The 13,142-nt window shown below is 43.6% G+C and overlaps 1 protein-coding gene and 1 long non-coding RNA gene across 2 annotated transcripts; both read left to right on the top strand.

The window, feature by feature from the left end:
- Nucleotides 1-269: 269 nt before the first annotated feature.
- LOC307200933 lies at nucleotides 270-4,871 on the top strand. Its single transcript, XR_013832477.1, has 3 exons — nucleotides 270-385; nucleotides 2,266-2,453; nucleotides 4,636-4,871. It is a non-coding gene; the product is annotated as an uncharacterized lncRNA (long non-coding RNA).
- A 635-nt stretch (nucleotides 4,872-5,506) lies between these two features.
- Nucleotides 5,507-12,832, top strand: LOC307200924 (uncharacterized protein). Its single transcript, XM_079949995.1, has 5 exons — nucleotides 5,507-5,993; nucleotides 8,069-8,189; nucleotides 9,951-10,116; nucleotides 11,856-12,049; nucleotides 12,573-12,832. Exons 3-5 carry the CDS (start codon nucleotides 10,065-10,067, stop codon nucleotides 12,606-12,608), a joined length of 282 nt encoding a protein of 93 aa, XP_079806121.1. The 5' UTR covers nucleotides 5,507-5,993; nucleotides 8,069-8,189; nucleotides 9,951-10,064; the 3' UTR covers nucleotides 12,609-12,832.
- The last annotated feature ends 310 nt before the right edge of the window (nucleotides 12,833-13,142 follow it).

Genomic DNA, 13,142 nt, shown 5'->3' with positions numbered 1-13,142 from the left:
TAAAAAAGGGGAACGTTGACAGCTATTTATAGAAATGTGCAAGGATGTCTGCAATGCTAACTCCACTTACCTGGGACTTGGGAATAAGCACCAATGAATTCAGTAGGATTTACTAATGAGAGGACATGGTTAGGTTGCCCCATCAGTAAATATATTAAGTAAGTAAATACCAGGAGAAATGTAAATAGGGTCATGTGTGCTCCTGTGTCATGTTGTGGGCGGAGTGGTTCTTGCTACCTCCTCTGTGTATATAAATAAACACACACCCCAAACAGTTTTGCTGCATATTGGAACCCATACTGGGATTTCTTCTCCACCATGAAGCTGACACTTGTCCTTCTGCTCCTCGCCCTGGCATGCTGCTCCTTGGATGCACATCACCATGGTAAGCATCACTCTTCTGGTAACTATCACTATGACACTTAATGGCTCTTTGCCTCAAGAAGCAAAAATAATCCAGTCTAATGTCTTCAGATATGGCATCTACAAATGAGATGCAGGAGAACTTCAGCTAAATCATGAATGCCTGTACCTGACACTTCAGGCATACTCTCCTGAGGTATGTGCAGTGGCAACCAGGGGCCCACGATAAAAGATGGTCTTCAAATCCCTGCAACAGGGTGAGCTCCTGTTGCTCGGTCCATGCTCCTGCCAACCTAGCAGTTCGAAAGCACGTCAAAGTACAAGTAGATAAATAGGTACCACTCCGGCGGGAAGATAAACGGCATTTCCGTACGCTGTTCTGGTTCGCCAGAAACGGCTTTGTCATGCTGGCCACATGACCCGGAAGCTGTCTGTGGACAAACGTCTTCTCCCTCGGCCAGTAAAGCGAGATGAGCGCCGCAACTCCAGAGTCGTTCACGACAGGACCTAATGGTCAGGGGTCCCTTTACCTTTACCTATGTGCATTGTAAACTTTAAAATGTAGTATTTAATGCTGGTCATTAAATTAATAAAATAAAATAAATAAATAACCATGAATATTGACTCACTAGCCTAGTGACATTCATGGGTATCCATGTATCTATCTAGCCTACTTTAATAGAGCTCAGAAGCAGTTCCTTCCAATCTAGGAAATTACGAATCCTCAGAATAGCTGTATATTCTTACAACCATTAAAATTAAGAGCAGAAATGATAACCTATTCTTATAATTCAAGCAAAACATCATTTTTTGCAAGAATAAATAAGACATCTTATTCTTAAACAAGTAGCCAAGTTATATGACTTTTACCTTGCTTCTAGTTTGGTGAAACAAATTTCTCAAAAGAGATTTGCCTAGCTATCTTATTTTCTTCTGAGAGCGTAAGATAGGGGTCAAGCTTATCTTGCCCCTTGGTAAATCTTGGGTGCTCCTTTGTCAGAGGGGGCGAGGGAAGGATAAGGAAGCCGTGTCCATAAGTTGGAACCAGCCCACAGCTGAATTTCATATGGAGGCCACTCAGTATTCTCCCCAAGAAAGACCTGGGTGGACATGAGCATTGGGTCCAGTGGCGTAGCGTGGGTTGTTAGCACCCGGGGCAATGCAAGTAATTTGCACCCCCTAACCCGTGGATTTGCGCCCCCTAACCCGTGGATTTGCACCCCTAACCCGTGGATTTGTGCCCCCTAACCCTAACCCCCAGATGTTACGCCCGGTGCGGCCGGCCCCCCCTGCACCCCCCACGCTACGCCACTGATTGGGTCCCACTGCCTGAAGGCACATGCTCGCTTCCATCCTGCCTTCTCTATTCATCTGGTAGGTGCAGAGGCTGAGAAAACCAGCATGCCTCTCCACTGTCCCCAGGTGGGCGGGAGGGAGATGTTGGAACACTTCCTCCTGTCTCTCTTTTCATAGATTTGCACCTACCTGCCTGTCCATTAATGTAGGAGGGTCCACATTACACTCTCTCCATTTCAGGGTAGTCCCACACCTTTCCTCCTTTTAATGTGGGGGTTTTTTTCAATCCTTGGAAAGCCGGAAGAGGCCAGGCTTGAAAAACCTTGCAATAATGAAGAGACAGGAAAGTGCAAATCCATGCTTTGCTCCAGTGTGGACAAGCTCATAGCATCTGCTGGTGTAAGTGCCTCTGTCTCGCAGTCTTCTTCTCTGGCATCCCAGCAGGATCCTGGGCAGGGCAGTCTGAAGTGGGCTATCATGTTTGCAGCCAGTTATCACCTAGTTTTTATTTACTTTTTAAAGATGATACTAAAGAAGAGTATGTGTGTGTGTAGATTTAAAGTGTTTTTAACAGCCTGTTTGGGTTTTTATTTTCCTTCCCCCTAGATTCCCACAAAACATGCAAACCTATGGAGAAATTTCTAGGTGCAAAGTTTTCCGGAACAGATTCTGAGTATATGGAAGAACTTGAACGTTATTCTGACAATGAAGATGGCATCCAAGCTGCAATGGAAGTAAAAGAGCTGATTGAAACATTTTCAGATGAGAAACGTTCGGAATACTTGAAACTTCTGGTAATTTTAAGCATTGTCCTTTTTCTTGCTGGCTTTTTGTGCTTCTAACTCATAACAAGAGACAGGGGGAGGAATATGATATTGTGAGTGTCAAACAGAATGCTCTCCTCTCTCCTCCTGCCGCAGGCTGTTCTGGGGGTTCTCCTGACGCCCCAGAAGGGATTGGGGGGTAGAAGGGGAGTCCTATTGCACTAGTGGGAGCCTGTGCACTGACATCTGCTAGCACACTGGGTTAATTGAATCCAACCCAGGATGTATATGTTCCCCCCCATCTAATTTTTTAATTTCATTTTTATTTATGAATTTATAAGAGTACAAAATACAGAACTGAAAAATAAAAGAAAAAAGTGAAAGAAAAGGAAGGGGAGAAAGGGGGGGGGAGATACATTACATCAACCCATAATTCTATTTCATCGACTTCCCATCCATCCTTCCATGGTTCCCTAAAGTTTCCCTTTCCTGCTGCATATTCTATTTTTTCTAACTATTTAAACATTCAAATACTTCCCAGTATAAACTATAACTGCTGAGCTTACTCCAAACCGACTAAAGTTCTAACATTTTTACAATGGTTTTTTAGGTAGTCTACAAATGGCTTCCGTCCCGGAGATGTATATGTTCTCACCTATCCCACCAATTACAGTCTCTTGGTTTTAAGAGAGTGTCTTACCCTGCAGATTGAAAGTCATATGACAAAATCTGATGCTCTAAAACGGTTTTAAATACGTTGCCTGACCCCAGCACTCTCCACATACTTATTTACATACACAGCACACGTATCTGTATTCTCTTTTCTTCCCAGATAAATGTTTGCATGCCTAGGCAGAGACCCCCGACCCCAAGAGCCATGAATGACTCATGACAACGTGTTATGGGATTAAATTGGCCACAACTTTATTTAAACTTTCAGATGTAGGAAACCTTAGCTTAGGCACTGGGCATGTATCCCTCCCAGTCCCCAGCTGGGGATCTGGGGCACATCTGGGAAATCAGATCTGTCTGGGAAGTGGGCTGGCTCTGGAAGACATTTGTTTACGCAGTGTCCACCGCCATTTCACCGCAACACTGGGGAGTGCACTGACAACTTTTCAGCTTATGGCCCTTTAACGAGGAACCCTGGGATCACCGCCACAGGGGGGGAGCATCACCGCTACAACCCCCCCCCCCATATAGGGAAGATAGATTAAAGGATTCCGCCCAAGGCCTAAAACCGCCAAAGTTGTGACATTTGCTACGGGGAAGGCGAAACTTGCCAATGCAGGGAAATTCCTTCCCGGCCCCTTAACAGCAACCATCCTAAGACCATAGCAGCACCTGAATACCTGTAAAAGAAGTTAACCTGTAATAAAAGAGCATTAAACAAAGGGAGGGTAGGGAAGGTGAAGCTCTGGAGCTGACTGTGTGCTGTTAGGTAGGCTCCACCCCTTTTAACTACGCAAAGAGCTCTGCCTCCCCCCACCACAGATAGGTTTATTAGAACTGAGGTTTGGTGGGAACCTCAAAGAGCTGTGACGTGGGGAGGTGGACCAGGAACTTCTGCCATTGTCTCAGGGATCAGGGTACTGCGTGCGGCCATGCAAAGGGCGCCTTCCGGTTGATGGGAAAGCCGTCATTACGCTGGTTGCCTATGCCATACATGCGAACCGAGGTACAGAGAGGAGGCAAATATACCACCCCATGAGGCAATCTCCTACTGTTTGAGAAGCAGGCTGATGATTAAATCCAAGACACAAATACTTTTTCTTCCAACACCCTTGAGTTGGCTCAACTAGAACTCCCTCAAGCCCTGTCTACCTCACCTCTTCCCTTCCTCCTCATTCTTAAGGATCCCTCAAGCCTCATGGCCAATAGCTGTGCCTCTCCCAGCTTTACATTACCTTTCTAATCTCCCAGCCATTCTTCATCAGCAGGCCCTGCTGACAAGGAGAAAGGCAGTGGTACAGCCCTTGGTGGTCCTTCAGATTAACCCTACTACAGTTTCAGCCCTCTTTTCTTTCTTTCTTTCTTTCTTTCTTTCTTTCTTTCTTTCTTTCCCTCCTGTATAATAAAAAATATCTAAGTGGTTAACAAGAGTATATGAAAATATGTACATAAAGTCACTGGAGCTGCATTGCATAGCTGTGATTTTCTTCTTCTTTGTCATTCAGCACTCTGTACTCACCCGGATTTCATTTAATTTCAGAAAAACTTAATGCACAAATGCAAAAAAGACTGGAAGAACTGATCTTTGGATGATGCTACGCTGATTCCACAAGCTGACTACCAATTCCTGAAATATCATATGATTGATCCATTCTTCGATTTCGCTTGTACTGTCCTTGTTCAAAGAAGCTCCCTGTGGGGCAATAATCATTATGTGACAGAAAACCTAGAGAAATCTCATGTGCTGTTCTGCAATCAGTCATATTCAACTTGCTATTAAACTTACTGCCTTGCATTCCTTTGCTCAAGTTTCATTCCTGTAGGCTGTTAAATGTGTGCCATTTGCACTGATCTCTTGAGATTTGCTAGAGCCAGCCAGAGACTATGTTAGAGCAGAACAAGGAATATTCTGAACAGCGAGTTGCTGGCCCAGCCCTTCTCTACAACTTAGAGAGGGCCCTTGTTTTGCTAGTTTGAGAGACAGGCAGTTGTGCTTCCCTAACTTCCAAACCATTTTTGTGGGGGGTGGGGAGAGTGGCTTGTACTAGGGACAAAGTGCCATAATAATCAGTCAGATACATTGATTCCAGAAAGTCATGGAAGCATGTGGTAGAGTTTATGGGCCCCAACTTTGATCCCAGGAACAGGAATGCAGCTGATAGAATTGATATGCTCACCTGTGAATAAATGTCTACACACACACACCCCCCACACAAATGTGAGTAAATGCGCTTGCACGCTCATGATACTGACATGTGCTAGACAGTCAGGAGCTTATATTACAAGGTTAAAGGAAGGCAGCAAAGATAAGCTAGAGGAAACCATTCATTTGTTCACTTTTTCAAAATAGACAAGACCTTTCTGCAGGCAATATGATTAGCCCAGGGATGATGAACAAAACATTTCAATAAGGAACAAAGACTGCCAAATGCATCATGTGACTCTAGTCAGTGGCCTCATCTGCACAATACAATTATAGCACTATCAAAACACTTTAACCGTTGTGGCTTCTCCCAAAGAATTCTGGGAAATATACTTTATTAAGGTGCTGGGCACTCCTTCCTCTAAGCAGCCCCCCATCTCTAGACCTTCTTTTTTGCCAAACCACTGTAACTGGATATTGCAGAAAAATGGATTCAGTTTAGTCCCACAAGGCTTGCACTCTTGTTTAAAAAGTCTTGCACTTCTCTGAACCTGGTAGGACTCTTAACATAACGTAAGAATAGAAGATGTTCCTGCTGTATCAGACCAATGGCCCATCTAGTCCAGCTTGCTGTTCTCACAGGGGTCAACCAGGTGCCTATGGGAAGCCTGCAAGTTGGACTTGAGCTGGACAACAGCACTCTGCTCACCTGAAGCTCCCAGCAACTGGGATTCAGATGTATGTTGGCTCCCAAGGTAGGACAAAGGTATCATTGCTAGTAGCCACTGATGGTCTTATCCCCCATGAATTTGTCTAATCCTTTTGGAAAGCCATTCAAGTTGGTGGCCATCACAGCCCCTTGAGGGATCAGGTTCCATAGTTTAACTATCTGCCCTGAATCTTCCAGCATTCTGCTTCATTGGATGCCCATGAGTTCTAATGTTATGAAAGAAGCAGAAAAACACTTTCTCCATGTCATGCATAATTTTTGCCACATCACCTTTTTTCTCTGAACTAAAAAGTCAAAAATTCTGCAGCATTTCCTCACAGAGAAATTACTCCACCTTCTTGATAGATGTGTATAATTGTGCTTTTATGATATCAGCAGTTTTATTTTTAATTCCTTTTCTAGGTATCTTCTGTTGTGGAGGTGGGGGGTGATTAACAAAATCAATCCTCCTGGTAATATCTGGGAATATCCCCTCACTCACACAGTTTAGGACATTCCACACCTTTCCTCAGCAGAGTTTCTTGTTCACTGAGAAAAATAAAGCTTACGTATATGTAAACTCAGCTTTAATAATAAATAAAACTGTAACAAAATAACATAATGAAAGAAACTAAATACGACGACATGAGGCAAGTTTGAGGCAAGAAACAAGAAGAGACAGTTGGTCCCTCCTAACTGAAACTTAATGGAACACACTGAAGGGAGGGGCTGATTCCAAGCAGAACACACAAGCCCCTCCCACCAGATACCTAGCACTCTACTATTCAAATTAGGCCCTAGTGTTTTTCTTACATCTTCAACATGCGATTTGCCCTTTCCACAGCTGCTACACCCTGGGTCAAATATCCCTTCAGCTACTACCCCAAGGTCTCATTCCTGATCAGTCACTGCCAGTTCAGACCCTATGAGTATATATGTGAAATTAAGATTATTTTTCACCACAATATGCATCACTTTACACTTGTTTACCCTGAATTGCATTTCCCATTTACTGCCCATTCCCTCAATTTGGAGAGGACTTTTTGGAAAAAGTTTTGCAAAATCTTTTCATGCTAATGACTCTGAACAATCTATTTTCTTCCACAAACTTGGCTACCTCACTGCTTACCCCTAACTCTAGATCACTTTCGAACAAGCCAAAGATCACAAGTCCTAATACCAATCCTTGTGGGATTCCACTTTCCACATGTCTCCATTTGGAGGACTGTCCATTGATTCCTGTTATCTGTTTTCTTAACCAATATCTGACCCATAAAAAGACTTCTCCTCTTATTCCATGACTGCTAACCTTACTAAACTTTCATGAGATACCCTGTTAAAGGTTTTTGAAAGCCCAGGTACACTACATCACTGGATCAGTTCTATCTATATGCTTGTTGACACTCCAAAATAAATCTAATAGCTTCGTCGGAAAGGGCTTGTCCATGCAGAAGCCATGCTGGCTCTGCTTCTTGATGATGTACAAACAGCCTGCCTATCTCTCTTAAGAGTACATGAAAAAGGCAGTGCCTATCTCCAGAGAAGCGGAATATGTACCCTCCAAGCAGCAGCATTGGGGTAAAGTGGCTATAGCCACCTCGTATATTACTGATCTACTCAGTTAGCATGACCAACAGACAGGGGATAGGAATGTTGTATTCCAGAAACATCTGGAGGGCCATAAGTTCTTGTTCCTTGACAAGATCTCCTGAAAAGGTTTTAAGGGTTGATCAACCCATTAATCCACCTGATAGCATGCTTGTGAGCACTCCTCTTCTACAGCCCACGAAGGTGCAAAATTTGCCTCAGACACTTAATACCAAACACACAAAGCTGCCTTGCACAGGCTCAGATCATTTTCCATCTAGGCCACATAGACGTATTAGCGTAAGCACTAGATTGGCTCTGCACAGCCCTGACTTCACCACCACCTTCCCCTGCCAGTACATGGAAGTGATGCTACCTCTGTCAAATGTTGTTGCAGCTCCACCCAACTAGGTGAGCTGCTCTTGATCTCTTGTAATAGTATACAGCAGTTTTAAAATGGGTCAGATTTCTTCTCATCGTAAGTCTCATGATTTATTTATTTTTAATCTTTGGCCCTTTTCACTTTGTTTTTAGCTAAGGAATCTTTCTGCCCGTGTCAGACCTTTCTCCCACAGAAAGTTATAGTACATTCCTCCACACAAGGAAAAGATAACAAGGAAAGAAAAGAAGAAGGAAATCAGAAGAAACCTAGCTGGTTAGTAAAGATAATATTGTCTATACTGTCTGCTTATGAAATGAATGAATGAAGATCTGGATAATTGGGGGGAGTGAATAGAATTCAAAGCAGAATTCATAGTTAGCCTAGCCCAAAGATAATAGGTGGTATCCAATGAAGTAGTTCCATCAGTGGCAGAGCTTGGGGTCTCAAATTTCAGTGGAGCCCTGCGCAACTTCAAAATTCAGCACCCTCCGCATTTGTGCTCCATTCTAAATCATAGTTGTGGTGTCCCCAGCATTGCCACTCTCCTAAATCCGTTCCATTAGGACATGGATAAGAGAAAACACACAGGCCTGGGCACAAATCAATACGCAAAGGAGAAATGTCAATATATACACATCCTTCAATTTAGGTAATCCCATAATGACCTAAAGAATTTAAAAGCAACATTCATATTAGCAATACTTGGCAAAGTCAAGATAGTTTGGACTGTTTATAAAACCTCAGGCTATACGGATCATTTGCATTTACCTAACCATGGAACAGGGGACGCAGGTGGCGCTGTGGGTTAAAGCCTCAGCGCCTAGGGCTTGCCGATCGAAAGGTCGGCGGTTCGAATCCCTGCGGCGGGGTGCGCTCCCGCTGCTCGGTCCCAGCGCCTGCCAACCTAGCAGTTCGAAAGCACCTCCGGGTGCAAGTAGATAAATAGGGACCACTTACCAGCGGGAAGGTAAACGGCGTTTCCGTGTGCGGCTCTGGCTCTGGCTCTGGCCAGAGCAGCGATGTCACGCTGGCCACGTGACCCGGAAGTGTCTCCGGACAGCGCTGGCCCCTGGCCTCTTAAGTGAGATGGGCGCACAACCCCAGAGTCTGTCAAGACTGGCCCGTACGGGCAGGGGTACCTTTACCTTTACCTTTAACCATGGAACAACTTGCCCTTTCCTTTTTGCCTCCATCAACCATTTGCTCTCTATAACCTTGAAAATCTTACAGCCACTGATCTTTTGTCCTGAAATTTCATTTGCATATAATTGAATGCACATTTGGAAGGTTACTATATATTTATAAAGTGGTTGGGGGGCGGGAATCAAATCAAAGACACAGAATGAAAACCTGAGTGTATTTGTAATTGATTTAGCAACTGCACACAGGGTCTATTAAGTATAACACATGAGAGACAGACAGACAGACAGACAGACAGAGATTTTGTTTTGTTACGTTCTCTTCCCCAGAAACTCAGTGTGGCATTCGAGCCTCATAATACCCCTTTGAAGTACGCTATACCAAGAAAGAGTGATTTTCCCAGGGCTACCCAGTGACCTTCATATGTGAGAAGGGATTTGATGCATCAAAACTCAAGAGTACAGCCATAACTCTCTCTTGGCTCTCTTGTCTTCTTAAATCCTACGTACACTCTGCATATAGGTCAATAGGAAGCCACACCTGACCCTCCTTGTGCTGTAGGAATTGATCTTGGTCTCTTCATCTTGCTAACCTTAAATTTAGTTCACCCCATTTCCACAGCATTTTTCTTTTCTTTTAAAAGCTTTTAAAAGCTGCCACAAAAAATCAGGTAGATGATATTTCGTATCAGTTTGCTGACAGACTGGCTCTCTCCCCCATCTGCAGTGCAGACAAATAGTCAAAAAATTGATATTGTCCCCTCAAGGAACACTCTAATAGGGCACACCGCAGTAACCAACCCAGTGCATGCTGAATTTTAAATGCACGCAGCAGCTCTCCATCTCCTTTGGATTTGATCAGAAATGAGGAGGAGAACAATGTGTTGTGTTGTAGGCGGAGCAGCTCATGGGCACATAGAGCTATATATATAGATGCCTGAGCTGCGCAGCTCAGGATCCCAGATAGTTTTGCTGTGGGCTGCAACCCGTCTGAGAATTTTTCTCCATCATGAAGCTGACACTCATCCTGCTCATCGCCCTAGCATGCTACTGCTCTACAGGTAAGCATCACTACTGAGACTTCTGGCTCCCGGTTTCAATAGATTCAAGAAGCAAACATTTAGTAGTATGGCATAACATTTCCAGAGATGCCATTTGTAAATGAAATACAGTAGAATCTCAGTGAAATGAACTCCAAGAGCTGGACATTTTAGGCAAGGAGACATCCTGGACCAGCTCTGCAGGGCTTCCACTCAAGTGCAGCACAATGCAAAGCAGGCTTACTCAAAACTAAGTCCTGTTGTGCCCAATGGGGCTTTCTCCCCAGTATGCTTTCTTTAAGATTGCACAGGCTACAGTTAGGGATAATGGAGAATTCTGTCGGAAATAGAAGCAGAAATCGCCACTGTTCACTTATTCGTTCCACGTCTGGAATGAAAATCAGTCGATTGAATGCAATTGGTATTAGCTGTTGTCACTTTCAGTCTGGAAACGATACATGATTGATGAGTCATCGTTTCCCCCCCCCACACACACACACACATTTGCCCCGTGTTTCCATTACATAGAAATGAATGAGGCTGAATAATGCAATGGCAATGTAATTACATAATTTACATAATTATGTAAAATTTGTCACATCGGACTGTGAGACAAGTAACATAGTTTATGACAGAAACGGTGCTTTCTTACATCCCTAGTGACAGTACTGAGCTCTAAAAAACCATTATGGCAACCAGATGCAAAAAAAAAAAAAAGGACAAGGCTTCTGTACCTTTAAAAATTTCAGCAGGTATAGTTTAGCATGGGAGGTGCATCTGCAGAAATCTCCTCTTTTTACACAGCTGTTAAAAGGTGCAGCAGCCCTGTCCCTTTTTTTGAATCTGGGCACCCTAAAAATCACTGAAGATGATAGTCAGTGAGTTTAAGTGGGCTACAGCAGGACTCAGTTTGATCTAGTGACATGTGAATTTTATGGTAAGTTAAGATGTCATATTTATGGCCTCCAATTTAGAAATTACTCGGCTGTGAAAAGGCCAGTTTTGGTTAGTGCTACACAGAGGAAATCTGGGACGTGGGTGGCGCTGTGGGTAAAACCTCAGCGCCTAGGACTTGCCGATCGTATGGTCGGCGGTTCGAATCCCCGCGGCAGGGTGAGCTCCCGTTGCTCGGTCCCTGCTTCTGCCCACCTAGCAGTTCGAAAGCACCCTTAAGTGCAAGTAGATAAATAGGTACTGCTTTATAGCGGGAAGGTAAACGGCGTTTCCGTGTGCTGCGCTGGTGCTGGCTCCCCAGAGCAGCTTCGTCACGCTGGCCACGTGACCCGGAAAGTGTCTTTGGACAGCACTGGCCCCCGGCCTCTTAAGCGAGATGGGCGCGCAACCCCAGAGTCAATCACGACTGGCCCATACGGGCAGGGGTACCTTTACCTTTACCTTTTTCCACAGAGGAAGTATAGTATCCCCCCCCCCATCTACAGACCCCAGGAAACATAGCACCCTCTGGTCAGGGCTGTGTGTCCCTGACCTACAAACATGGTAAGGAAAGAACATTTAAACCATCCTCATGTGGTGTCAGCACAAGAAAGTGCTTTTCCCGTGAATATTTCTTGCAGAGAAATGGGCATCCAAACTGGAGCTGAGCTGGGCCTTCTCAGCTGAATCATATTATTTCCATCCAGTTATCAGGTGATTGTTTCTTTTTTCTAAGATGACAATAAAGAGTTTAAATAAAACATGTATAAAGTATTATAAATTCAGTTTTTGTTTTTGTTTTGTTTCCTCCCCCCCCCCCGCCCCAGTTTATTCTGAGCTATGTCCTTCCGTCGAGAATTCAGTGACTGCATTCCTTTCTGGAACAGCGGATGACTTAAAAGAGGAGCTTAAAAACCACGTACCTCGTTCAAAGTATGGGATAACCAATGCACAGAAGGTGCAAAGTTGTACCCAGGATGAATTTACAGAAAAGGAAAAAGAGGGGTTGTATGATCTTGTGGTAATTATCTATTTTGCCATTTTTTTCTTGCCTGTGTTTGGGTATTTATTATACCTTGTCTTTCATCCCGTCAAACTTTATTTGCAGTCTGCTATTTAAAAACATTATTTTAGCATGCATATCAAAGGCCACAAGTTAATATCTGATGATCTAAAAAGGATCTAAATTCTTTGTCCTGCCATCTATATTACCAGAGCCTTCTCCATATGTCAGAGACTAATTCAGGTCATACAGTAATAACTCTAGTTTAATATGCATGCAGCAGGCCTGTGTCATCGTAAGGAAGACCCATCTTTTCCAACCCTAAAGCTGCCCAATTATTCTGATGGTTGAGCCAAGTGAATTGAGGCACAGATAGAAGGCAACGTTGCCTTTTATTGACTTTCAGTCATTTTCACCATGGCATGATCTTCTACTGTTCAGGAAGCAGGCTGTTGAGTAATGCTCGCCAAGAACCAGCTAGCCCCAGCCTTCCTCATTTCCTTTAGCAGCCTGTACTTACATTTGTTTCATTTCATTTCAGAAAAAGATGGTTGACAAATGCAGCAGCGACGAGTAATTTTGATCTATGGAAGAAGTCAATCAAATTCCACATGCTGACTACTGATATTGGTTGCTGGAAAATATTGATCTATTCTTCTATTTCTTTGATCCTGTCATTGACGTCGGAGCTCCTGCCTCCCTTTGAAGCAATAATCATATGCTGCAGAAAAGCTAGAGAAATCTCCTGCCATGTTCTTCAATCATTCCTACTTGAATCATTATTAAAACCTGTGCTTTGCATTTCCGTGCTGAAGATTCATTTTTCAGTGTGTATGATAAATGTCACAGTTAATCCAGAGACTACTTGAAGGATCTAGAGAACAATTCTAGAAAGGGAATTTAATTTTTGTTGATATTTATTTATAAAAATATTCATGGCATATACCGCCAACTCAAAGCAGGGTAGAACAAAAGATAAAATGAAATGCAATAGTTTATTGTCACTTGTACAACTTGTATACAATGAGATTACACGAGCACCCCCCGCAGCTCTCTTAGTCTTAATTCCCCTCGTTTACTGACGCACACCCACCAAACCCAAAAGTCAGTT

This window comes from Podarcis cretensis (assembly GCF_951804945.1).
Source record: "Podarcis cretensis genome assembly, chromosome: 1".
In the NCBI taxonomy this organism is placed as follows: Eukaryota; Metazoa; Chordata; class Lepidosauria; order Squamata; family Lacertidae; genus Podarcis; species Podarcis cretensis.
The sequence above is the reverse complement of the archived record's forward strand: the minus strand, read 5'-3'. Positions and strand labels throughout refer to the sequence as shown.

Excerpts from the sequence above, each read along its gene's own strand:
- LOC307200924 (XM_079949995.1), top strand. The coding sequence starts at position 10,065 with ATGAAGCTGACACTCATCCTGCTCATCGCCCTAGCATGCTACTGCTCT. Across the intron at positions 10,117-11,855 it reads AGCATGCTACTGCTCTACAG|TTTATTCTGAGCTATGTCCT; the intron begins GTAAGCATCACT and ends CCCCCGCCCCAG. Across the intron at positions 12,050-12,572 it reads AGGGGTTGTATGATCTTGTG|AAAAAGATGGTTGACAAATG; the intron begins GTAATTATCTAT and ends ATTTCATTTCAG.